The 26,174-nt window shown below is 46.5% G+C and overlaps 1 protein-coding gene across 3 annotated transcripts in view; it reads right to left on the reverse strand.

Moving 5' to 3' along the window:
- The window catches only part of Larp1 (La ribonucleoprotein 1, translational regulator), a 63,563-nt gene continuing 37,389 nt past the window's right edge, over positions 1-26,174 (reverse strand). Inside the window, exons 2-19 of one of the 3 annotated variants that reach the window (XM_090320889.1) lie at positions 24,805-24,866; positions 24,504-24,569; positions 23,370-23,547; positions 22,275-22,370; positions 21,988-22,194; positions 21,734-21,896; positions 20,746-20,890; positions 14,379-14,553; positions 14,097-14,266; positions 11,469-11,861; positions 10,435-10,558; positions 10,138-10,343; positions 9,556-9,662; positions 8,306-8,457; positions 5,832-5,976; positions 3,211-3,320; positions 2,940-3,067; positions 1-977 (exon numbers count right to left, since the gene is read on the reverse strand). In XM_090320889.1, coding sequence (XP_090177015.1) covers positions 768-977; positions 2,940-3,067; positions 3,211-3,320; positions 5,832-5,976; positions 8,306-8,457; positions 9,556-9,662; positions 10,138-10,343; positions 10,435-10,558; positions 11,469-11,861; positions 14,097-14,266; positions 14,379-14,553; positions 20,746-20,890; positions 21,734-21,896; positions 21,988-22,194; positions 22,275-22,370; positions 23,370-23,547; positions 24,504-24,569; positions 24,805-24,866 — 2,837 coding nt within the window. In that variant the 3' untranslated portion in view covers positions 1-767. Of the gene's footprint in view, positions 978-1,859; positions 2,195-2,939; positions 3,068-3,210; positions 3,321-5,831; positions 5,977-8,305; positions 8,458-9,555; positions 9,663-10,137; positions 10,344-10,434; positions 10,559-11,468; positions 11,862-14,096; positions 14,267-14,378; positions 14,554-20,745; positions 20,891-21,733; positions 21,897-21,987; positions 22,195-22,274; positions 22,404-23,369; positions 23,548-24,503; positions 24,570-24,804; positions 24,867-26,174 lie in introns of those variants that run through there. The other 2 variants (XM_090320888.1, XM_090320891.1) reach the window with 2 other exon arrangements.

Genomic DNA, 26,174 nt, shown 5'->3' on the forward strand with positions numbered 1-26,174 from the left:
AAAAAAAAAAAAAAAAAAAAAAGGAAAAGTCAGAGAAAAATAAAAATAAATCATCTTTCAATAGTCTTTTCTGGTGTGAGCAGCGTCTCTCTGGGCTGGGGAGTGAAGGGGGAGGGGAGTGGGAGAGGCTCAGACTGTCCCAGCCCCCACTTTTAGATCCTTTGGTTTCCTTCTCCAGACCCAGAAGGTGGAAGAAGGCATAGAATGGGGACAGCAGGGAGAGAGGACAAGGTGATGGCAAACCCCTGATGGTGGCGGGGCCGGCGCTTCGGGGGCCCAGGGGCACTGTCAGAACCTTCTGTGGGACAGTGCTGGGGACAAGGCCCCGCGGGGCCTTCTGGCGGGCTGCATAGTTGGCTTGAGGGGGAGCGAGAGGAAGCTGGGGGTGGGGACCGGGTGGCCCCCCAGCCACGGGCAGGGTGAAGAGTGATTTTGGTAATCCAGACAAACTATCAATAATTTAAAACTTGATATATATATATGTATATATATATATAAAAAATCTCCCCCCTTTCCCTCCCCCCGTAGAAGAAGCTTAGATGGAAAGGCCATGGAGAGGAGGGAGGAAAGGGGTGTGTGGAGGCTCCTGCCCAGGGGTACCTCGAAAGAGCCAGAATGGTGGATACACCGCTCGCTACTCAGCAGAAAGGCCCATCCAAATTAACTCCAGCCCTGTCCCTCTCTGTCCCCTCTCCTGGGACTGGGCACCCCATGGACCTTTGCCCACCCCACCCCGTCTCCCCCCAAACCCCAGGGCGAGGGGCTTTTCACTTTCCCAAAGTCTGAGTGTCCGAGGGCTGGCTTGTCCATTTGGCATCTTCCCGGACGGGCTGCCCAGTGGGTGGTGGGAGGGGTTGGCTGGTCGTGGAGGCAGGCCTGCTGGAAGGCTGCGAGGGGCACCGCTTCCTGCCCTCGCCGCTGCCGCCGCCGGCCGCCACAGGGTGCCGCTTGTGGATGCCCTCTTCTCCCATGGGCGGCTGTAACAGAGGAGGGGTCGCAGCGGGTCAAAAGTCCCTCCAGGCCAGCTAGAGACCTAGCTTCTACCTCTCAATGTGCGGAATGGCTCGTTTTCATCTTCAAAACGAATTTCTAGCCACTAAGAATCTTTTTCTACACCAAACACGATGCCATCTCACGGGTTGGAAGCCCCGGGCTTCCTGTAACACCCTTTGAGGGGAAAGTGAGGACATCATTTTACAGACGAAGCCGCCCAATACTCAGTGATTGGCAAAGATGCAATTTAGATCTGCCTGCCTCTGAAGGCCAGGCTTTTAGCCATGCAAGCTTGAGCTCCCCTCTCGAGAAGGGTTGGGACATGTGCGAAACTTGGCATGCACAATGCTGAGGTCTCAGAAGGGCCACATTTTCCCCCTGAGTCAGGCAGGTTTTGGGTGCTGTCCCTGAACTTTTCTCAAAGCTGTGACCCATCACTTTGAGCCACAGCTCTTCTTCCGGCTTTCTGGTGGTTAACTGGAGATGAGTCTCATCAACTCTCCTTTCCTGACTTTGAACCGTGATCCCCAGATCGGAGTAGCTGAGATTATAGGCAATGCAAGCCACCAGTACTTGGAGAATCACCCGCGCTTCCCACCCCTCAGGCCACGGAACCCAGAATCAGACCATGATCCAATCTGGCCCTACCACCATCAAAGGTAGTTAACTCTTGAGTGCCTCGATTTCCTTTCTGGCACTACAGCTAAGCGAACCTTTGCTCTACCCAACCTCCTCCATACACTTATTTGCCTTTGTCTAGGCCCCCCATCCAACAGACACATCTCTGCAGAGGGAAACGTGAGAGGTATTTCCCCTCTCTTTGGTTTTTCATTACTGCGTAATGATAACAGTAAGCCAGGTCTATCTGGACGACTACCTAAAGGGTCAACAAGGTTAATGCAAAGTGCCCAGCATAGTGTGTTTATTTACAAAGTGGGAAGAGAGTAAGATCCTTAACAGAGATTTCTACTACTCTGTAGGCTCATTCAGCTGTCATCTTCCTTCTGAGGTGCTGGGGGATCCAAGGCGAGAGCTCATGTGCTGAGCATGCGCACTGCCACTGAAGTACACACTGCCATTGTAACTTAAGAAAAAGTCTTCCCCTCAGCTAAGGAGTTCCGGAGCTGCTGGTCAGTGTTTTTGCTTCCTTGAGATCTAGTAGCAATAGTTCAGACTCACCGCTGGAGGTCACTGTTGGACACTAGAGATTGTAAGCTTCTAGTTAGTTGAAAGGGACCTTTTCAAAAACAAATACTTTCATCATAGTAACAATCCTGATCAAACCTTTTAGTTGTGAACCCGGGCATGGCAGCAAGAAGGACTGGGAATGGAAGGAAAAGAGCCTTAGGATGACGGAACAGCATTCACAAAGAGAAGGGAGGTTGGGGCAGCCACGCAGCTCCCCAACTTAGCACTCACTGCCCATCTCCATTTTACAGATGATGATACTAAGAAAACCCAAACTGGAAGAGAAGGAAGGTTGGGAGAGGATGCCTGAGCCAGTGGCATGGCTAGGACTAGAACTCAGGCACCCCGATTCCTGTAACAGTTTTCTTTTGGAGTGGTAAGGGACTTGAATTTAGGACTTTGAAATTGGAGATAGGGTCTTTTGGACTTTTTTGCTGCCTGTCCTAGGTCTTGAACTCAGAGCCTAAGTGTTTTTGGCTCCACTGCTCTATCACTTGAGCCACACACAGGTCCACTTCTAATCTTCAATTAGACACCAAAAAGCAGTTTCACGGAGTTTTCTGCCTGGTCTGGTTCCGAACTGCCATCCTCAGATCTCAGCTTTCTAGTCAGTGAGGATTCCAGGGGCATGAACCATTGGTGCCTCTCGGACTCCTGAGTAGCTAGAATTGGAGGTGGGAGCTCCAGCTCCCACTGGCCCAGCTTGAACAGTTTTACTCTACAGGATCACTGAGAGTGGAGGAGAGATTGTCACTTACATCCACTCGGAAGTCTTCTAGCCGTCTGAATTTGCCGAGGTATTCTTGCAGTTTGGGGTCAATATCCAAATTTTTGGCTTTGGAATATTTCAGGAAGGCCCAGAACTTCTCCAGTCCATAGAGCTGGCCTGTGATTTTAAAAAAGAGAAAGAGAAGATGGGCAGGGAGAAGTTAGGCTACCGAGATGAGGATAAGAAAGCTTAGAGGAGAGAAGTCAGACACAGGTGGACAGAGGAGCCAAGAGGCCTGAGCGACCGGGGCTAGCACTTACCGGCTTCGTAGTCCTTCACCGTTTCCTCCTGGAAGTCCTTGAATATGTCCACCCGAAACTTTTTTTCTAGGCCATAACTATAGTATCGAAAAAGGCACTCCAAACCATATCTGCGGGAGGACACAAGGTTAGTGAACGCAGGCCATTTCTGCACTTACAAGCCGGCATGGGAGAGGAATTAGGAAACAACTCTGACCAGTTACTCCTTTAAAAAAAAAAAAGCGGCTCACATGTGTAGTAATTAGTATATGCCTAGGGTTTTCCTAGCAGAAGATCACAATGGCTTAACAGCTTTGTCTATGACCACATGGGGTGATACTAAGTGACACAAACTCCTGGGTGTGCAAACAAGAGGTTTATCTCGTGGTGGGTGTTTCTAACATACTATGTGAAGTTACTTTTCTCTCTCCTTTCCCCCTCTATGGTTTAACCCTGTTGTTACAGTATCTGCCTTTGGTACCTGCTATAGTGTATATGTTTGTTTATTTAAATTAGGGAAGGGAGGGGGAACACAAGATGATGAGACAAAGGGTGAACGAATCTAACAGCGATGTTCACAAGACAATATGCTGGAAATGAACTTTATAACTTGGGAGGGCTGGGGGAAGGACAAGTGGGAGAAAAACATGGGAAGCGGTAAACATCTGAGAAGTAATAATGTACTCACTACCTTATGAATGTAAATGTAATCCCTCTACATCACCATGACAATTAAAAAAAATTTTTTTTTGGCTGGGTGCTAGTGGCTTACATACCTGTAATCCTGGCAACTCAGGAGGCTAAGATCTGAAGATTGTGGTTCAAAGCCAGCCCCACAGGAAAGTCTTGGAGACTATCTCCAACAAACTACTTAGAAAAAAGCCAGAAGTGGTGCTGTGGTAGAGGGCTAGCCTTGGACAAAAAGAGGCTCAAGGACGGAGTCCAGGCCCTAAATTCAAGCCCCAGGATTGGTGCATGCACGCACGCACGCACACGCACACACACTTTTATGAAACCTAACAATTTGAATGCTAGAGCCAGCATTAATGGTGTGATGACATTACCAATATGTATTCCATAAGCTGCTTTATTAAATGGCAACTCTTTTGTACAATTACTTAAAGATTGAAATAAAGAATGCAAAAAAAAAGTTGATGGCTTTCAGAGTTGGGAAACTGAGCAGCTATTCGCTTCCTATTTCTTTACAGAGTGTATCCGCTTTCTGCTCTAAAACAGCAGAACTGAGACCCTAGAACCCACAATGTCTATTATTACCTTACAGAAAAAAATTTTGACAAAAGCCATGTATTTAACCATATCAATTAGGTTTGTCCTTTCTTTGACTTACAAATTGCACTTTTAGGAAAATATGCCAAGAAAATCACCAAAAAATACAGATTTAGATTTGCTCAGAAGCTGGGCACTGAAGACTGAGGTTTAAAGCCAATTCAGGCAAAGAAGTCCATGAAACCCTTGCTTTCAATTAACCAGCAAAAAGCTGGAAGTGGATGTATGGCTCAAGTGGAAAAGTGCGGGCCTTTAAGTAAAAGGGTCAAGCAAGACTGTGAGGAACTGAACTCAAGCCTCAGTACCAGCACAAAAGCCCAAGACTGGCAAAAACAAAACATAACAAAACAAAACACATTAAGAAAACAAACAAAAAACAAAAAACAAAAAAAAACCCCACAACTTTCTCAATTCTGGAAAAATGTTCTGCATAGCTTCATTCTTGTAAGCAAATATGCAAGTTTGTATCAATACAAATATGCAAAGTCTAGAAAAGAAATTAAGACAATGTTGGTTATTTTGGGAGTGGGATTTTGTGATCTTTTACATCTGTATTTTTTAAGCTTTCTACGTAAAGGATTTCACAACTTTTAGGAGGAAAAAAGAAATTAAAAGGTAGTTGGGCGTGCAGGCCTGTCACCCTAGCATTTGGGAGGCTGGGGCAGCAAGGCCTCAAGTTTGAGGTCCGCTTGGGCTGATCAATCCTGACTCAAAGAACAGCAGTAAAAATGTTTTAACCAACTTTTTTTTGTGTGTGTGTGTGGGGGGGGGGGTTAATGGGGGAAGGCAGTCCTAGGGCTTGAACCATGAACCCGGTAGTCCCTGGGCACTGCCTTGAGCCAAGCACCATTTCTAGCTTTTTCTGTGATTAACTGGAGGAAGAGTCTCATGGACTTTCCTGCACAGGCTGGCTTTGAACTTTGATCCTCAGAGGGCCTAAGTAGCTAGAATTTCAGGTGTGAGCTACACCTGTAGCTCATTCTTATAAAGAACTCTCCTTTAAAAAAAATTTTTGGTCAGTCTTTGGGACTGAACTCAGGGCCTGAGCACTGTCCTTGGACTTTCTCAAGGCTAGAGCTCTACCACCTGAGCCACAGCACCATTTCTGGCTTTTTCTATGTATGTGGTACCGAGGAATCGAACCTGTGTCTTTGTGCATGCTAGGCAAGCACTAAACCACTAGGCCAAACTCCTAGCCAAAATGCTCATTCTTAACATCACATCACCTTTAAAGTCGTAAGTTTGAACCCTGTGAACATGCTGCACTGCTCATTTTAAATTACTAAGACATGGGGGGCTGATCGTGTACTCGAGGTCTAGAAAGCCAGATGGGCCCCCACCCAAACCTTGCGCACCTGTAGCCTTCTTTGGCGTCCTCCAGAGCCAGCTGCTTGAACTCCTCGTACATCTTTTTGTTGAAGTGATCTCGGAGGAAGAAGGACCAGAAGCGGAAGAGTGTGTTCATCTCCTGAGACTGGCCAATGCCCAAGCGCTTCCGTTCTGGTGGGGAAGAGAGCGGACACGACTCAGAGGGAGGCTGCCCTGGCTCTTGGGACAAAGGATTCTGGGACTTAAGAACAGGCTGTCTTTGTCCTGTACCTCCTGCTGCTTCAGTCATCTGACAGGTATTTACTTAGCACAAACTCCTCAGGCTTCAGGCACTGTGCCTCGCTAGAAGCAGGTGGTGGCAGCTGCTGAACTAGTCTCATAGGACATCCCGGTGTACCACTTTCTTCTGTCTGCCCTGGGGATGAACTCAGAGCCTGGCATGGATGCTACTACTTCCTGCCACAGCTCTGCTTCTGGTTTTCTGGTGATTAATTGGAGATAAGAATCTAACGGGTTTTGCTACCCAGGCTAGCTCTGAAACAAGAGCCTCAGGTCTTAGTTCCCTGAGTAGCAGGAGTAGCAGGCAAGCCAGCAGAAGCACCCAGGCCCATTGCCAGTCCTGGGCTTGAGCTCAGGGCCTGAGCACTGTCCTTGGGCTTTCTCAAGGCTAGAGCTCTACCACTGGAGCCACAGCACCATTTCTGACTTTTTCTATGTATGTGATACTGAGGAATCGAACCAGGGCTTCACGCAAGCACTCTCTCTTACCAGTAAGCCACATTCCCAGCCCCCAGGGAGAAAACATCTATAAATCAAGTATCAATGTATAAATCATGACAAGAATGCTACAACTTAGTAATAAGATAGATCCAGCTAAGATAAAACCTAAATTGACACTTCTCCATGAAATGACCAATCAGCACAGGAAAAAAATGCTCAATATCACAAATGAGGAAAATGCAAATAAAAACTGTAAGATATTGGCTCTGGAGTGTGGCCTAGTGGGAGAGTGCTTGACTAGCATGCATGAAGCCCTGGGTTCAATTCCTCAGTAACACATACACAGAAAAGGCCAGAAGGGGTCTTATGGCTGAAGGGGTGGAATGCTAGCTCTCAGAATGCTCAAGGGCAGTGCCAGGCCCTTAAGCCCAGGACTGGCAAAACAAAAACAAACCCCCAAATCGTGAGATACTATTTCTCATCCTCTAGAAGGAGTACAATGAAAGAGACCCACAATAGCTAGATGTACTTCTCATGGCCTGCAAGCCTTGCTGCTCAGGAGGCGGAGACAGGAAGCATCACGGTTCAAAGCAAAAAGTTCTCAACTCAAAATCTCAAACAATAGAAAACCAGGTGCCATACTACATGCCTGCCATCTAAGCTAGCTGGGAAATAGAAACAGAAGGCTTGTGGCTCAGGCCTGCCAGGGCACAATGCAAGACCTGACTTGTGGCAGCTAACAGAAGCTGGGGCTCGCGTCATCAGCAGAGGCCTTGAGAGAGACATGGAGAGCAGTGGGCGACCATGGGCCCTTTAGAGAAGACCGGATGGAGATAATGTGTCGTCTTCCTGTTTCCATCCAACAGCAAAGCAACTAACACCAGCAAGTTACTCATGTCCTGGAGCGCTGGCGGTCATTAAGTCCAGGCCAGTACCACCGGCACTGGGGGTGAGCTTCACTAGAAATGAAATCCTTCAACTTCACAAGGGTCAACATGGAAAAACCTCTTTACTACATACACTGCAAAGTTTTACCTGATGGAGGCTAAACTGACTGCCTTTTTGGGGGTTCGGGGGCAGTCCTAGGGCTTGAATTCAGCCTGGGCGCTACCTTAGAGCCTCTTGTCTCTCGCAAGACAACATGTCTTACGCAATACAACTTAAGCCACGGCTCTACTTCTGGCTTTCTTAGCTCAGTGGGTCAAGTGGTAGAGTGTTAGCCTTGAGAAAAACCCAAGGACAGTACTCGGGTCCCGAGTTCTAGCCCCAGGACTGGCTAAAAATACAAATAATAAAAAGGGCCAGGAATGTGGCCTAGTGGCAGAGTGCTTGCCTAGCATGCATGAAGCTCTGTTTGATTCCTAGGTATCACATTCATAGGAAAAAAAGCCAGAAGTGTTGCTATGGCTCAAGTAGTATAGCTCTAGCTTTGAGAAAGCCCAAGGACGGTCCTCTAGGACCTGAACTCAAGTTCCAAGACTGGCAAAGAAATAAAACAAGAAGGTTCTTCCCTTAAGACAAACAGGCTGAAAAAAAGCAATCTTGCTTGACATGCAGCCCCCCCCCCCCACAACATTTTCTGTATTAATGGAGGAAGCTCAAATTGAAAAAGTGAATTGAAGTATTATAATCTATATTCCTTTAGCTTGACATTTCCAAACAATTACAGGTGAATCTAACTTTGATCCTTCATGCTATCATGCATGTCACTCCTTGTTTCCAGCACCTGTTATCGGCCTGGACTTAACTAAGCAATGACATAAGGCCCAGCAGTTCTTACCATTAAGGCAGCGCCTACGATACTTGTGGTAGACATGTTGTGTGAAGCCATTTTCCTTGAGCAGCTCATGGGAAGGATGCTGGAACTTAGGTAGTGACTGAGGGGTACAGCCATAGCTACCCACTGCAGGCGTCCCTTCGGAGGGGCTGGAACTAGAGACCACAGAGCAGTAAGTGTCACCAGGTTACCCTTCCAACATCCCACCCTAAGGTGAGAAGATCCTTTTGATCTCTTGGGTCAGCCCAAATTGCACCATTAGTGTCGTTCAGTCCCTGCCTGAGGAACACTTGTTACTGAGGCTCAGAGACTGGTCCACGATCAAGACGCTAGTAACTGCAGCGCTCTGACCAAATATCAAAACCCGAGTTTCTTGGCATTCTTTTCCTAACTTGTAAGTTTGTACGAGGCATCCATCCTAGGTTAACCCATTTGCATTTCCCTCAAACTTCTGCTGTTTTTAGTCATTGCCATTTCTGCAGGAATCGGGAAGCCTAGGTTGGTGGCTCTCAAACCTTGTTTTAGAACAATGGTCTATCTAATGGAAATAAATAAAAAGGAATCTGGAACTTACTCTGAAAAACTCAGTGGGCAAAGCTAGGGCAGGAAGGGTTTTCTTTTTCCTTTTTGGTTAGTTGTGGGGCTTGAACTCAGGGCCTAGGACCTGCCCTGAAATCCTTTTGCACAAGGCTAGCGCTCTGTAGCTCTTGAGCCACAGTGCCACTTCTGGTTTTCTGGTATTAATTCAAGATAGGAGCGTCACAGACTTACATGGTGTCCGTATTGGGGTTTGAACTCTGGGCCTGGGTGATACCCTGAACTGTTTTTGCCAACACTTGAATCACAGTGCCACTTACTTCCAGTTTTTACTGAGTAATTTATTGGAGATAAGAATGTCACAGTTTTTCCTGCCAGGGCAGGCTTCGAACCACAATCCTGAGATCTTGGCCCCTTGAGTAGCTAGGATTATAGATAGGCATGAGCCACCAGAGCCTTGCTAAAAGAATGTGGTCTGTTTTTCCTCTGGACATGCTGAGCATTCTCTCCAGCATTGGCCTTGGCCCTGCATGCTTATGCTCTTGGTCACTGTTTTTTAGGCAGGCAAGCATGATTCAGAAAATACTGTGAACAGCTCAAAATCAAGTCCTTTCCCCTTCCCAGGACCTGGCTTTACATGACGGTTCCTTGAGTTTCCAGTCTGGTGGATTTCATGCGCTCTTACAACCCCACAAGGAGCCTGTTCCACCTAGTACCTAATAGACGCCGTCCTCGGCCTGTGCTCCCGGGAATCCATCACCCAGCCCACGTGGCTCTCCAAGGGTGGGTTCGAGCTGTGCCTTGTCTTCCTTTTTCGAGGCATCTGTAAAGATCAGCCAAGACTTAGTTGTATGCCTACAACTCTGAGGAGCAGGAAAGACTCTTAGAGGAGTAAGCCAGCCTTCACAAATGAGTGGGACCTCCCATTTGACAAAGCGCTTTTGGTGGGTTCCTTCTTTGTGGTGCTGGGAATGGCACCCAGGGTCTTGTGCCTGCTAAGTAAGTGTTCTGCCCCCAACAAAATCACCGTCTCCCCCATGTTCACAGTGGTGAGCTAGCAACTGCTAAGTCCATTTTACGGGTGAAGCAATGAAGGCTTGGGACCAAGAAGTTCTGCTGGTGGATTCACATCCGTCAGTCCTTATGTCTCCACTCTAACACCCAGTCATGGCCATTCAATCCTGGGTGAGTCCTTTAGCTTGAGGACAAATGTGCAGAGGGAGCTGGCGCTTTATTGGTTCGGATGAGAAAGAACTAAAGAACTGGAAAGTAGAGCGGGCCCAGGACAAGCACCTTACCTTGGCATCCAGCGTTCGTCCTTCTTTTACCACTGGGTAAAACCGTGAAGTCTGGCTCGAGTCTTTGAGCTGTGGGGTCCGGGGCGTGCGGGGAGTCCTGGCGTTGCGGTAGTTTGGTGACTCCGGGACAGTGGTTGGTAGAGAGCGGGCGATGGTGGAGGGCTCGGGAGCACCGAACAGTTTGTTGGCCAGTGCATCAGTGGGAACTGCAGAAGCAGAGAGTGGGGTGAGCACACGGGGGCCGTGGCGAGGCTGGACGCCCTCCTCTGCACTGGGTCTCCCGTGTCTGGTGCTCACCTGGCTGGAACCGGGGCGGTCCAGGAGGCACCTCCTGGTTGGGGTCCACGGGGGGCTCGGGAGTGAGGGTGTCAAACTGTTCCCGGCTGATCATGTTGACTTTCTTAAAGTTTTCCACTTCTTGCTGCAGAGGATGTGACATGGCAGGGAAAGAAGGCAAGTCAGCAAGCTGCTCCAGCCAGCTGAGGACTCAAGACCGGCAAGAAGCGAGAGGTCACAGCTCCCCCAGCCACATACGGGCATTCTGCTCTCCAAGTGCCTGTGGTCCCTTGACCAGAGCTCCCCAGACAAGAGAACGCTGAACAAGGGAGGCCAGTGGGTAAGACTGCGCTCAGGCGGGTAAGTGCTGGAGGACTTCACCCTAGACTCTTTTCTAGTCGCCCCAAGGGCTCCCCATGCACCTTCCTGCCATCATCCTGGCACAGCAGACAGGCGACTTTCCCCATGTGTACCACACAGTTTCACTCACTGCACACACACCCAAGACTCAACTTCCACCAAACACACTCAGTGCAAACACGGACTGATTGCTGAGGTTGAGTCTCTTTTCCTGCCTGAGAGAACACCTGGACTGACAGCCACCTTCCCATCTCTGCAGTGTAGTGCTGTTTCTGTCATGCAGGTTAAGAAAGGGTTGCCACGTGTATGTCCAGGCTGGCTTCAAACCATAATCCTGCCAAGTAGCGAGGATTACAGGAAGGAGTCAATGGCACCCGACTGACAAGATTTCTTCCCAGAAGGATCACTTTTTTAAAAATATTATTTTATGCACTCAAAACATAAAATTAAGACTGTGAAAGGTCTATACAGTCAAATCTCCATCAGTGTCTAACCAGTACATAAAATACTGATGTCCTCCCTAATACAATTCAGTAAGGTTCACTTATCTATGCTTGTCTTTAATGGCCCAAGAAGGTGCAATCCACTATCTTCCTCTCACGAGTGTGTAAGGCTCTGGACTGCACGAGTCTTCCTTTTTTCCATCTATTACAGGTATCCCAGCCTGTATAGTCACTGCTATAGTTGAGCCTCACCTTAATCTGGGAATATTCGGGTTCAAATTTCTCAGTCCACAGGTCCTGCTCGTAGTAGAAGAGCCCATCATTAATAACCTTGGCGAGTTCGGCACTCATCTTAGCCCGGGAGGTGTGGTTGCCCGTGCGGTCCCCCCCGGGGTGCCGGCGCATGTATGGTGGTGTCTGGGTGACAATGAGGATCTTGTTGACATCCCGGTCATCGATCTCATAGTCAGAGTCCTCGTCAGACCAGGCAGTGAAGGTGTTCTTTCGCCCGTCCATCTGCTCCATCTCCTCATCGAATAGGAAATCTAGTTCTTCTTGCTCGTCCTGGTCCTTAGCCAACAGCTGCTGGGGGAGAAGCTGCTGAGGCAGAGAGGTTGGGTGGGCAAGTCTGGGCTCCTCTGACTTCTGAAACAGGACAGATCAATGACCAAATCACTAGGGGGCCTCTGTATGAGGTTCTAGATTTGTTCCATGAGACAAAGTTCTGGCCTGTCACAACTGTACCCTTGGTAACACTAACAGGTTAGTGTTCTCTTTCTGACATCGGCTTTAGGGAGAAAGAATGCCCTTATGGGCTGAGCCCGGTTCCTCTACTCTCGGCTCACAGAACAGCCATTCACAAACAACTGTGTTCTCAATTTATCCCTCTACCTCCCTTGGCATGTCTCGGAGGTGAGCGCACACCAGAAGTTCAACAGGTTGAGCCAGGGATTTATCCAGCTTGCTCTATGAGGCACGTTACCTTGGTCTTATGTAGTTAGTATCTACACTGGGACCTAGCAAATAGCAGACCTTCAATGAGCTGATGGATGGGCAACAACCCAATAGTACCGGGCTCTTCAAAAAACCGGGTAACATTAAGGGGCCCTGAGTTTGGCCTAGTGCTTGCCTAGCATGCACGAAGACCCGGGTTCGATTCCTCGGTATCACATACATAGAAAACAGCTGAAAATGGTGCGGAGGCTCAAGTGGTAGAGCTCTAGCCTTGAGAAAGTCCAAGGACAGTGCTCAGGCCCTGAGCTCAAGCCCAGGACTGGCAAAACAAAACAAAAAAACCCGAGTAACATTAAAAAGTCAACCAGTCAGCCAACTACTATGTAATATGGTAGAGACTAGAATGAGTTCACTGGAATACAGAATTGGATGCTTAACCACTTGGTGTGGACTTGACTTCCTAGAGAATCTGGCAAGGAAAGGTGGATGAAGACGGTGACAGAGTGTGCCAGGCAAAAAGCACAGCATGCCCCACAAGCAAAAGAAAACAGGATGCCTTCAGCAAAAAAAAAAAAAAAGTCAAATTGTTCCCAGGTGATAGAAGAAAACATCTCAGAGGACTGATAAGACTGTATTTATCTGACACTGAGGGAGAGGCATTTGTCTACCTTATATAAAGGCAATTCCTTGCTGTGCTAAGGGCTTCTCACACAAACCCAAGCCCATCTCCTTTAAGCATGCAGTGGGGGCTCGAATGACTCTAAGTGTGGAACTAAGCAGGTAGGGTGAGGGAGGGACTAATAAACCTGGATCTCTCATCTCCCCAACGCCTTGGTAAGTCTGTATGCTTTATAGGGTCCCTGTCCACTTAATGGTCTTTGTCCCACCATTCCTGCTTGGGAAGATACAACTTTTTAAAGGGCAATAGTCAGAACAAAGGCATTCTGGGGATCAGCTGACACAGAAAAGGCAGGAGACAATAGAGCCAGTCAAGGTAAAATGCACAAGGAAGCTAAGAGCTTTATTGATCCAAGGTCATCTCTGAATCACCTCACAAGCTCCAGAACAGAAGTCTCCAAAGCAAAGGGGCAAGGCGGGGGGGGGGGGGGGGGGGGAGGTAAGCTTAGTGCTAGAGACAATAATTGTAGTTTGAGATTGAAATACTTCACCAACACTTAAGTTCCATCTGTATTACATGCGTACATTGTGCCAATCACTGCTAGAGTAGTTTATCCCTGAGGACTTGAAGTATTCACCAAGCTTACCAAGGTCACCAGCCATCAGCACAGTAAACCTGAGTTCTAGTCTAGACTCAAGCAGTCGATTTACCACCTCTGGGTCACACATCTGCTCCCTCTCCTCTGCTGCTTCTAAAGGGATGAGGTACCACGGAATATGGGCAAGTTCAGGAAAAAGGCTCTGGAAATGCAGACCCAGGGAATGAGATGACGCAAAAACATTAGCTAAGAATAAAGAAACCTGGACCAGGGCTGGGAGTGTGGCCTAGTGGTAGAGTGCTTGCCTAGCATGTATGAAGCCCTGGTTTTGACTCCTCAATACCACATACTCAGAGAAAGCCACAAGTGATGCTGTGACTCAAGTGGCAGAGTGCTAGCCTTGAGCAAAAGGTGTCCAGGCCCTGAGTTCAAGTCCAGGACTAGCAAAAAAAAAAAAAAAAAAAGCACCACCGCTACGTGACTTCTTCCTATGAAATTGCCACTCAGGAACCCAGCAGCATCCAGCATCTTGAGGGAAAGTCCCTCCCCCACAACAAATGACAATAGGCCAAGCTAACTGTCCTGTAGTTACTCCTGGTCATCTCATATTAGAAGCCTAAGCGCCCAGGTTCGTATTTTCTTTGGTGATCCATTCCCAAAGCATTCTAGGCCAGGGCTCTAGAACTCAAGGCAGATCTTCCTCACTCACCCTGGGTCGTGCTGGAGAAGGCCGGGGCCTTTTCTTCACTTCAATCCAGTTCTCAGAATCCAGGTCAGGCAAGCTAGCAGATAAGCCCTTGGGTAGCGTCTTCAGGTTGCTGACCTCCTCTGTTTTGGTTGGCACTGGGGTGACTGCACGGGGAGAGCCAGGGGCCGACTCTGAAGGGTAGGAAGGTAAGAGAGCCTCATCTCTCCAGTCCTGCAGCTGTTAGCCAGAGGATGAGAACAAGAAGGAGGGTAGCATCTACATCGATGCTGGAAAGGTACCTACCTGTCTCCTTTTGGTAGTGCTGGCGGGGAACAAACTCAGGGCAGTTGAGCAGCTGAGAGAAATCAGTCTGTGAATAATCTACAATTGGGGGACCAGGCAGAGGCCACTTCTCAGGCTCTTCCCTCCTACGGACCTTCTCGTCAACAATCTCCACCACCTTACTGTCCTTTAGGGCCTGTGGGGAAGGATGAAGGACAGAAGATGAAGAAAGACCAAGAAAGCTTGGCATTAAGTCTAGGACCACGAGTCCTATTAAATATTTGTCATCTTCTTCCATGACACACATATTGAGATATCTAAACTTATACTAGGGTACAAATGTGAAAACCAAATTACCCATTAACCCAGCAAGTCTACTTCTCGTAATCTAGGGAATACTTGCACAAAGAGGAAATAGTACCTGTAAGATTTGGACTTAAAAGGCCATATACAGAAAGACTGTAACAAGGAAAGAAAAACATCCCAAGGACAACTTAGTCTGTCATCACACTGGCAACCTAAACTACGATTCACCTATTCGATGATGGATCAGGCAAGAAGCAGCAGTAGCTGCTGCTGCTTTAAGGGTACCAGTTCTTCTGTCTATAATCCTAGCTATACAGGCGGCTAAGATCGAAGGCTCAAGATTTGAAGCCAGCCTGAGCAACAAAGTTCCCCTGAGACCCTTATCTCCAATTAACCACTCAAAAACCAAAAATGGAGCTGTGGCTCAAAGTGCTAGAGCATTAGGCCTTGAGTCAAAGAGCGCAGGGCCAGTGCCCAAGCTGAGTTTACACCCCACACCCGCTCTCCCCCCACCAAAGTATAGGTCAGTATGTATTAAATCCCTTGTGTATTTAGATTTTAAGGTAAACTATGGTTTATCTGAGAATATGGATGAATTAAAAAAGGTTTTTGTTTTTTAAAAAATTTTGAAATCTTTTAAGTGAATGAAGGAAAGGAAAATGTCAAACATGTGTTGCTAGTGAAAATGCACAGGCTAACAAAATTACGTGAACATTCACCTTTATTTAGCTATTTCCCTGTTTCTGAAAACCTGTGTCAAAAATACACTGGCAAGCTGGGTGAGGTGGCTCACGCTTGTAATCCTAGCTGCTCAGGAGGCTGAGATCCCAAGATCACTAAAGACTGAATCTCCTATCTCTAATTAATCACTAGAAAACAGAAAGTAGGGCTGTGTTCAGGGATAGGGTGATAGTCTTGAGCTTAAGAATTCAGAGACAGTGTGCAGGCCCAGAGCTCAAGCTTCATGATCCACAAAAACAAAACAAAACAAAAAATATACTGGCAAAAGGCTACTGACATATTAGTGAGACTTGAAACAAAATATCTAGTGGACAATAGTTTAAAAACCCCATGGAGGGACTGGGAGTGTGGCCTAGTGGTAGAGGGCTTGCCTAGCACGCAGGAAGCCTTGGGTTGGACTCTTCAGTCTCAGATACATAGAAAAAGCCAGAAGTAGTCCATTGGCTCAAGTGGTAGAGAAAGTTCAAGGGGCCCAGGCCCCGAGTATAGCCCCCAGGACTGCCAAGCAAAAATGATTTAAAAATATATATATAGAATATCTACAAAGTAGGATTTAAGAATATGTTCCTATTTTTCAAACACTTCCCAGTAACTTCCCAGATATAGAAAGTGAAAATTAAAAAAAGAACTGAAATTGGGTGCCAGTGGTTCATGCCTGTAATCCTACTCAGGAGGCTAAATTCTGAGGATTAAGATTCAAAGTCAGCTGGGACAGAAAAGCCTGTCTCCAGTTCATCAGCAAAATATGAATCTCAACAGGTAAGCCTGCCATGGTAGAGGTATGTGTATAAGAACAAAGTCCTGAGTTTAAGCACAGGGCTGGCTTTGAACAGATCCTTAGATTTTAGCTTCCTGAGTAGCTAGCTAGATTACAGACATGACCCAATGGGTGCCTGGCTGGCATCTTTCTTTTAAAAACTATATTCTTATTTTTATTGAGACCGAGTCTAAAATGTAAGCCAGTAATACATGTAAACCATATATGTAAGCCAATGTGTGCACATAGCCCAGACTTGCCTTGATCTTGTACTCCACCTGCCTCCCAATATGCTGCATTACAAAAGTATGTGGTATCAGATTCAGCCCAAGTTGTTGTTATGATGATTTTGGTCATGGGGGTTGAACTCTGGGCCTAGGCACCATCTCTGAGCTATTCAACTCAAGGCCAACACTCTATTATTTTAAGCCATAGCACCATTTCCAGTTTGCTGGTGGTTGACTGGAGTCTCATAGACTTCCATGCCTGGGCTGGCTTTGAACCTTGATCCTCAGATCTCAGCCCTCTTGAGTAGCTAGGATTACAGGGTGAGCCTCTAGTGCCGGCTTCCATCCCAATTTTTTTTATTATTGATTCTGTTGGCTGGATCTCATAGTCCAGTTGTTGTCCTTGAGCATCTTTTACTCAAGACCAGGGTTCTACCACAAGAGCCATAGCACCACTTTCAGTTTTCGGGTGGTTAATTAGAACAGATGAGAGTCTCATGGACTTTCTTGGCCTGGCTGATTTGAACGCTGCTGTTTAGATCTCAGCCTCCTGAGTAGCTAGGATTACAAGAGGTGAGAGCCACAAAAATCGAGAAAAGGTCGTCTCCTAAGAGGAAAAAGTGTAAGTAATTGAATTTCAAGTTAGATTTATATGGCTAAACTCTGAAACTACAGCTTTAGATAAATTAAAAAGGAAACTAGGGCTGGGAGTTTGGCCTAGTGGTAGAGTGCTTGCCTAGCATGCATGAAGACCCGGGTTCCATTCCTTGGTACCATATACATAGAAAAAGCCAGAAATGGTGCTCTACTCAAGTGGTAGAGTTCTATCTAGCCTTGAGAAAGCCCAAGAACGGTACTCAGGCTCTGAGCTCAAAACCCAGGACTGGAAAAAAAAAAAACAAAAACAAAAAAAAAAAACAAACAAAAAAACTAGAAGCTGGGCGTGGTAGCTTACGCCTGTAATCCTAGCTACTCTGGAGGCTAAGATCTGAGGATCAAAGTTCAAAGCCAGCCTGGGCACTAAACACTAAAGAACGTGACTCTTCGATTAGAAAGCCGGAAGTGGCTCTATGGTTCAAAAGCAAGGTGGTAGCTTTGAGTGGAAAAGCTCAGGGACAGCACACAGGCCCAGAGTGCAAGCCTCACCACCAAAACCAAAATAAAGTTGATTTAAAGTCATAACCACAAACCGTATGATTTCAAATAACTTGAAATTAGTCACCTAAGTTGAAAACAAAAAACTTTTTTTTGGGCTAGCCCTGGGGCTTGAACTCAGGGCCTGGGCACTGTTGAGCTTTCTCAAGGCTAACATGCTACCCACTTGAGCCATAGCACCACTTCTAGCTTTTCTGTGTGTATGTGGTACCAAGAAATTGAACCCAGGGATTTGTACATGCTAAATGAGTGCTGTATCACTAGGCCACACTCCAGCCCACCCACCTATCACCTTTTTTTGGTCAGTTATGGGTCTTGAACTCTGGGCCTAGGCATTGTCCCTGAGCTCTTCAGTTCAAGGCTAGTGCTCTACCACTTGAGCCAGAGCACCACTTCCACAAAAACTTTTCTCGGGTATTATTTGTATCTGAATAAGCATATATAAATATGCAGAATAAGAGAAATGAGTAATCACATTCATCCCATTAGGAATTTCTGGCAGCTTACACCTATAAGTCCCAGCTACTCAGGAGGCTGAGATCTGAAGACAGCAGTTCAAAGCCAGGGCAGGGAAGTCTATGAGATTTATCACCAATTGAATCACAGAAAAAGCTAGAGCTGGCTCTGTAGCTTAAGTAACAATGCTAACCTTGAGCAAAAGCAGCTCAGAGACAGTGCCTCAGGGGGAGGAGGGGGGGAATTTCTGGTATGGGAAAAATGATAGGTACTCACCTATCATTGGCTTATATAATGATCCTGTATTCCTAAATTTTAACAGAAAATAGCAATAAAGCTAGGTGCTGGCTGATGGCTCGTGCTTGTAATCCTCAGGAGACTGAGATCTCAACGTCATGGTTCAAAGACAAACCTGAACTTCTGTGAGACTCTAACCACCAAAAAGCCAGATACAGAGCTGTGATTCAAATGGCAAAGCCTAAGCCTTGAACAAAAAGTTCAGGGACCAGCATCTAAGCTCTGAGTTAAAGCCAAAATGAAACAAGCAAAAATACCTCCACTGGTTTTCAGCCCCTAATAAAATCATAAGCATAATAATCAACAGTAGCTTATGAGACAAATATAACATACTACATGTAGCACATCAGTATCAAAACGTTTTTTTTTCTTCTTTTCACCGTGGAGTGATTAAATGTTCTACCACTTGAGCTATAACCCCAACAAACCTTTAAAAAAAATAAACTAAATTTACTGAATACTTACTGGGTACTACCTATACTTAAAAAAAAAAAAAAAAAGGTAGAGTTGAGGAAAAGGGGCTGATAAGAGCTTAAGAGGAGAAATTACACTAAGCTTACCGCTACTATAAAAGCACAAAATTTCTTCCAGTTTTCTTGTACAATGAAACTTAGATGCTTGCCAAAAGGAAAACAAGCTACATAGTTCAAAAAGACGCGTAACATCATGGAATTCCCCCAAACTGGCTTATAAAACGTCTGTAAAGGCTGGGAGTTTAGCCTAGTGGGAGAGTGCTTGCCTAGCATGTACAAAGATGGCGGGTTTAATTCCACATACATAGAAAATCCAAGAGACTCTTATTACTAATTAATCATCGAAAAGCTCTAACTAAATGGAGGTGTAGCTCAAGCATTAGCCTTGAAAGAAGCCTTGAATAAGAGCATGAGGTTCTACAAAGAAGCCTGCTTGAATGGTATGAATAACATAACTCCAATTGAGGCTTTTAAGAAACATCCATTTCTTTGTTAAAGTCCCCTTTGTTTCTTCAGTTTATCTTGTCATCTTCAAATTTTCTATCTTCATTTATTAAGCAATTTAGTTTTTTGTGGTTGTTCTTGTTCATGGGGCTTGAATTCTGTCCCTGAGCTTTTCAGCTCCAGGCTACCGCAGTACCCCTGAGCCACAGCGCCTCCCAGTTTTCTAGTGGTTAATTGGAGATGAGTCACAGGGTCTTTAGTGTCCAGACTGGCTTTGAACCTCAATCCTCAGAGCTCAGTCACCCGAGTAGCTAGGATTACAGGTGTGAGCCACCACGCCCCAATAAAACTCCAACATTTTATATTGTATTATTTTATTGATTTATTTTGTGTTGGTACCAGGGCCCAAACTAGGCCTCATGCTCTCACTTGGCTTCTTTTTTTTTTTTGCTGGTACTGGGGCTTGGAATTCAGGGCCTGGGCACTGTCCTTTGGTTTTTCCTCAAGGTTAGAGCTCTACCACTTGTGCCACAGTACCAATTCTGACTTTTTCTGTGCGTATGGTTCCAAGGAATCAAACCAAGGGCTTTGTGCTTGCTACGCAAGCTCTACCACTGGTGCCAGGGAGAAACTCAAAATTTGAACCTGATCATGCCTCTAGATCACCAATTAACTCACCAAAAGCAGAATTATAAATGAACACATTAGATGACATTTCTGACCTGTGTCTTGTACAGGACATACAACCCAATTCATTCAAAAAATAAATCCCAAGGAGAAAGGGAGCGAAACAAGACCATAAGTGAACTTTATCTCTGATTTCAAACCCCAGCACAGACAAAAAATAAACATAAGTAATGAATGTACATGGACCCTAATTGGGTCTTGATCTTCACAAACTATTTTATTATCTTTTTAAAAAATATTTTGCCAGTCGTGGGCCTGAGATCAGGGCCTGATCTCAAGACTAGAACCCTACCACTTGAGCCACAGCACCACTTCTGGCTTTTTCTATGTATGTGGTAGCACAGAGTTGAACCCAGTCTTTGTGCAGGCTAGGCAAGCACTCTACCAAGCACTAGGCCAAACTCCTAACCTAGGCGGCTGGGAAGCAACTGGAGTGAATTTCAACCAAACAAACTGGCTATTTGGTGATATTAAGGAACTGTTAGTATTTTTAGGTTGATAATGGTATTATGGTGGATGAAATGCCAGGCTATAATCTTCAAAGTAGTATGAACGGAATGGAGGAGGAGGAGAGGAGGAAGAGGAGGAGGAGGAGGAGGAGGAGGAGGAGGAGGAGGAGGAGGAGGAGGAGGAGGAGGAGGAGATAGAATAAAACTTGCTTTAAATCGGCAACTTGCTGAAGCTGGTGGCAGGTTCATTGTATCATTCTGCTTTTGTAAACGACACTTTCTGTCACAAGAGGTAGATAAGGCTAAAACCTTGGTGATTTAACAGAAGTTAGGGCGACTTTTCTGGGAGTCTCTGCTTAAGAGGAAAACACCCTAGTCTCAAGGAGTGAGACATACCGCAAAGATGAGCGAGATGTCCGTGGTCAGGGCCTGCACGCGGTGGAAGGAAGCAATGAGAGTGATGGGAAGGAAGCCATCAGCATCCATTTTTCGTCTCAGGAAGAAGTCTCTCTCTAAATTGTCCACGCTGAAGTAGTATTCACTAAGGGAAGGGGAGAAGAGGTGTCACCGAGGGACTGTCCACCCTTTAGGAAACGCCTTCCTCGTCAGCTAGCCACCCCAGCAATCTCACAGCCTCTCACCTGCAGCCCTTCTGCAAAGGACCACAAAGCAAGGATGGCGCCCCCTTCATGACTGCCCTACTTTGGGTCAAATCGCTCCTGCTCAGTGCCTGGGCACGAGTGGTAAAACCTTTAGAATCCAGGTCCAATGTTGTTGATCAATTTCTCTCTCTTCTAAAACACAATTCTGCATTGCAATGATCTATTCTTCTCTGGCTCCTCTTCTCAATTAGGAAACAGTGATTTAGAGCAAAGCTTTTGCAAATGAGGAAAAGAAATGGACTGAAATCTCTGTTGTGTTACTTCCTAGCTGAGAGACTGGGAAAGTTACTGGGCCTGTTTGCTTGCCTATAAAATGGGGACGTTAAAAACAGTTAAAAACGACAGGATTAAACATGATAATGCCTGTAAAGCTCTTAACCCTGAACATGGCTAATCGTGAGGACTCAGTAAATGTTTGCTAGCATCTAGACAATGCTGTCATCACAACTGGAGCATAGAAAGGAGTGGATTCCAGTCACTTCCGCTCCATGCTAGTGGTAGTTTCTAATTTAAGTAAATATGGTTTTATTTCTGTCATCAACAAAAACTATGAAAAGTTAGCTGGAACTAGGACAAGTTGCCTGCGATTTTTGGCAGCTGTTACCAAGGACCACAGCTACTGCTAGCATGGAAAGAGCTTGTCCAGCCCTTCCACCACTAGCTATGGCCTTATGGCAGCCTTGAGGAGCTCACTAATTCTTGGGAAGCTTCTGGATACTCACATCTGGCGTTTGATGTAGTCTTTGAGTAGCTCCTGGTCCACACTGTAAAGCTCAGTACTACTGACATTGTCAAAATAGTAGGTGATGTTGTTCATATACTTGGGGGTGCGAGGCCCCTCAGTACCATCAAATTTTCGGTAGCCAAACTGGTAGTCAAAGTGGGCTATGGGAGGAAATGGGTGTTGTAAGAAAGAGAAGACCTCTCTCCCCGCTGCCCCTGCCACACTCCCAGAGCCCAAAGGGGCCTCACGTACTTCGAGTGCCACCCCGGCCACGTCCCCGGCCACGGCCACGCCCCCGGCCTCGGCCACGGAAGGAAGCCCGTGCCCCACCGGCCCCATCACTCTTCACACTCGATGTCTCATCCTGGTCGTGCCAGGCAGGCTCCGGTTTGGTCTCTGGTTGCCAGGCTGGGGTGGGGGGTGCCACAGACACAGGCATGTAGGTAGCAGGCTCAGACCCTATAGGGAAAGGAGGCATCGGGTCAGGCCCCAATCAGAGTGTCCCCACATTCACACCCTCCACAGTGGGCAGTACATACCTTTCAGCTCCCCACGGTTAGCAGGCGTGTGTCTCGGCTCCTGTGGGCGAGTGGGGCGCGAGGCCAATTTCTCTCTGGGAACTTCAGGCTTCATGTCTATTTGCAATGGAACCCACTTGTGTTTGTTCCCTGGGGATGGCATGGGCACGTTGAGAAAGGCTTAAGAGTGGCCTAACTCACCAAACTCACCTTCTATTTTCCTGGACTTGGGCACAAATTTGTTTGGTGATCTTGGGCTAATTCCTTTCCTACATACTGGACCCCTTTTTACATGTCAAGTAAAAAGAGGCCAGTGGCCCTCAGTGAGACGGAGATTCCTAGTGGACTCAAAAACTGCTTTCTGGGCTGGGAGTTTGGCCTAGTGGTTAAAGTGTTTGCCTAGCATGCATGAAGACCCGGGTTCGATTCCTTGGTACCACATACTTAAGAAAAAAGCCAGAAATGGTGCTGAGGCTCAAGTGGTAGAGCTCTAGCCTTGAGAAAGTCCAAGGACAGTGCTCAGGCCCTGAGCTCAAGCCCAGGACTGGCAAAAAAACAAACAAACAAACAAAAACAACAACAACAACAAAAAAAAACTGCTTTCTTCAGAGTAAAAAACAAAACAAAACAAAAACTTTCTGCGAACAAACTACCCAGAACAAAGGCATTCCAGGTGCCTAAGAATTCCCTTAAAGCTCTCTCTGGCTTATGAAAGCGAGGCTCAATCCAGATGGAGGGCCTAAAAGGAAAAGAGCTCCCCTTCCTGCTACCTACAGTGAGCAGAAAATAGGGAGCCGTCCTGAATGCTGAAAAGGCCAACACACTGAAGGTAAGATGAAAGGAGCTAGCACTGCTACATAAAGCCTGGCCAACTTACCCTAAGCTGTTATATGAGAAGTATGTTTACTTCATTGAAACCATTTATGGTACATCTTTACTGGGGCATCCAAACCTGTATCCTTATCATTTTGGTAAGTTTCTAGAAACTGCTGTCCCTTCAGTGGCCTACAACCACCAGCTAGCCATTTCCTGGAAACACCTTCCAGCAGCCATCCAGAGCAGACATTTATTTCACAGTTCTGCTTTGCCTGCCACCCTCTCCCAAGTCCTACTCACCTTTCTTTTTCTGTCCGCCTCGCTGGCAGTCTTCATCCCCATTCTTCTCCTCTCCTGACTCGTCTGACTTGGTTTTGGGGCTCTCCTTACTATCGCTCCCCTCTCCTTTCTCCTGTTCTTTCATGTCCTTCTTTAACGGAGGCAGCTTGCGAGTAGGCGGAGGTTTGTGGGTCTGTGGCTACAGCAAGAAGACAAATGGAGTAGGTGTGAAGTCTCTTGGGACAGAAGGGAGGATGCAGGAAATTACTAGCAGGAAGACGGGCAGAGAAGTTCCAGCATGTGATGACAGGCTCCCTTTCCCATGTGATTCTCTTACTAGGAAATAAGATGACACAAGCTAAGACAAACCTGTCTCTCCAGCAAACAAATGAGGCCCAAATGAGGATTATCACCACTGTATTAGCTGGTCGTCAATAGGAAGGAAGAAATGCTGGCCCTGGCCTGTCTGCCCCATCACTGAAATAAGAATTTCACTAATGAAATGGCCAGTCAGCGAACAAAGGATTCAGGCCATCCGCTTGGGACAAGAGTACTGAGATGAGAACTGACCAGGAGTTCCTTCTCTGATGAGGTCCAGGGGAGCTGCATAAGCTATCGCCTGTTCTCAGCCTGATAACCACACTCTTATTTCACTCATGAAAAACTACACTTTTAAGTTCCAAACCTTACTCAATTGGCAAGGGTTAGTAAAGTGCAAGTCTCATCTGTGAAATAATTATAAAAGGACCCATTTCTGAGTTACTAAGAGGGTGAAAAATGACAAACAGATGGTTCTTGGCAGTCCCTGCCAGGAACAGGGACTAGCCATTTTAATACTGCTTCAATACTGTCTGACTATATTAATAACTACCCACCCACCTCCACCCCTATTTTTTTTCAGATAGGTCTCACTTTGTTTCCCAGGTGGGCCTCAAACTCCTAGACTTTCTGATCATTCTGCCTTAGCTTCCTGGGTTCCTGGGACTGTGTACACATATCTCCAACTGCACCCCCCTAAAAACAAATCAACACCACCACACAAAAAAACAAACAACCCAAAACAAAAACAAAAACAAAGGAAGGAACTGTACTAGAAACCTGTGAGTGCAAATGTGCGAGTGAATTCAAGTGTACCCCATCTTCCCCCACACTCACCTGCACACTTTTGTGGGCTATCTCTCCAGGTGTGGGCCAGTTGATCGCATCTCCAAAGTCACCAACCTGTAAGGCACATTCCATGAAGATCCCTGGGGAAATCCTGTCTCCCAATTCAGCCCCTCATCACACAAGGACCATTTCTACCGAGCCCAGATATCTACTAGCACCTAAAATGGGCATTCCCTGCTGTTCAGAAAAATCAAGCAGCACAGCAGCAACCACAAACACTCTCTTCCTAGAGGGCTGTACCCCATAAGTCTCTAGGGACTGTCCCGTTGTCGTCGCCCTTTTCACTTACCTTGCTGCCTTTGCGCTGCTTGGGAGCTGCAGCCCTTACCACCTTGGCTGGAGCAGAATGCTCTGCGGGAAAGAAAGAAAGAAAAAATGACTACAGAGGTGGTGAGCCAGATCACCTCCGGTGAGTTCCTCACTCTCATCCCATCAGACAACCTACAGGTTTTCAGAAGCGGCAGCCGTAGTGGACAAGGGAGAGTGTGTGCTCCAACAGTAAGGGCTGTCAACTCCTCCTGAAGGAAGTATGTAAAGCGACAGACCAAACCCTTTAAGATCTTAGCCACTCAGGGGAATCTTGACAGGTTAAAAGGCCATAAAGAAGCCCAGGAACCACAGCAGGGCGAGTTGAGTTTCTATGGTCAAACAGAAGAGTGAGCCCCTCTCTTTCCAAAGAAGTGTGGATGGATTCCCATTTGACTCAACAGTGTTGCCTTTATATTGATTCTAGTAATATAAACAGACAAGAGATATATACAAAGGTGTCATTACTTCAAAAAACGGAAATCTATACATCCAACAATAAGGAACTAGCTAAATAAACTCAGGGTTATCCGTTATCTTTTTAATAAGAATCTCTGTTGATATTTAAAAAAGTTACAAAAGAAACCATTTCTATAAAATATGCATGCATACGTTCATAGTACAAACCCTGGAAGTATACAAGGGTGTATACAATGTGTATTTACAGAAGTTTATTTAATTTTACAATTATAGGCTTCCTTTCTGGTGCCAGTACTGGGATTTTAAGGCAGGGCCTGGTCCCTTAGGTTTTTTACTCAAGACTGGTACTCTACCACTTGAGTTCCTGATTTATTGCAGGTAAGAGCCTTACTGAGTGCCAGGCACTGGTGGCTCATGCCTATAATCCTAGCTTCCCATGGAGATCTGAGGATCACTGTTTGAAGCCAGCCAGAGAAGAAAAGTCCCTCCCTGGGAGACTTTTATCTCCAATTAACCACCAGAAAAGTAGAAGTAATACTGTGGCTCTGGGGGTAGAGTACTAGCCTTAGCAAAAGGGCTCGGACAACACTCAGACTGAGTTCAAGCCCCATAACCATAACCATAACCACCACCACCACCACCACCACCACCACCAACAACAACAACTAGAAAAAACAAAAACACCAAAGAATTTTCCTGACATCTCCCTGAGATGCTCAGGCTCAGATCTCAGCCTCTTAAGCAGGTAGGACAGGAGGCATGGTCTACCGGCACTCAGCAATACAGGCTTTTAATTTGGGGGGGGGGGGGGGGAGAGGAGGGAGAGAAGAGAAGAAAATAGAAAATATTTTGCCAAGAAAGTCTGGTTGAAGCAAAGCTTTTCAAATCATTGGTCTCACCCCCCTCCCCCCCGGCCAGTCCTGGGGCTTGAAC

The sequence above is a fragment of the Megascapheus bottae genome, chromosome 29 (genome assembly GCF_031878675.1).
Source record: "Megascapheus bottae isolate mThoBot1 chromosome 29, mThoBot2.hap1, whole genome shotgun sequence".
Lineage (NCBI taxonomy): Eukaryota > Metazoa > Chordata > Mammalia > Rodentia > Geomyidae > Megascapheus > Megascapheus bottae.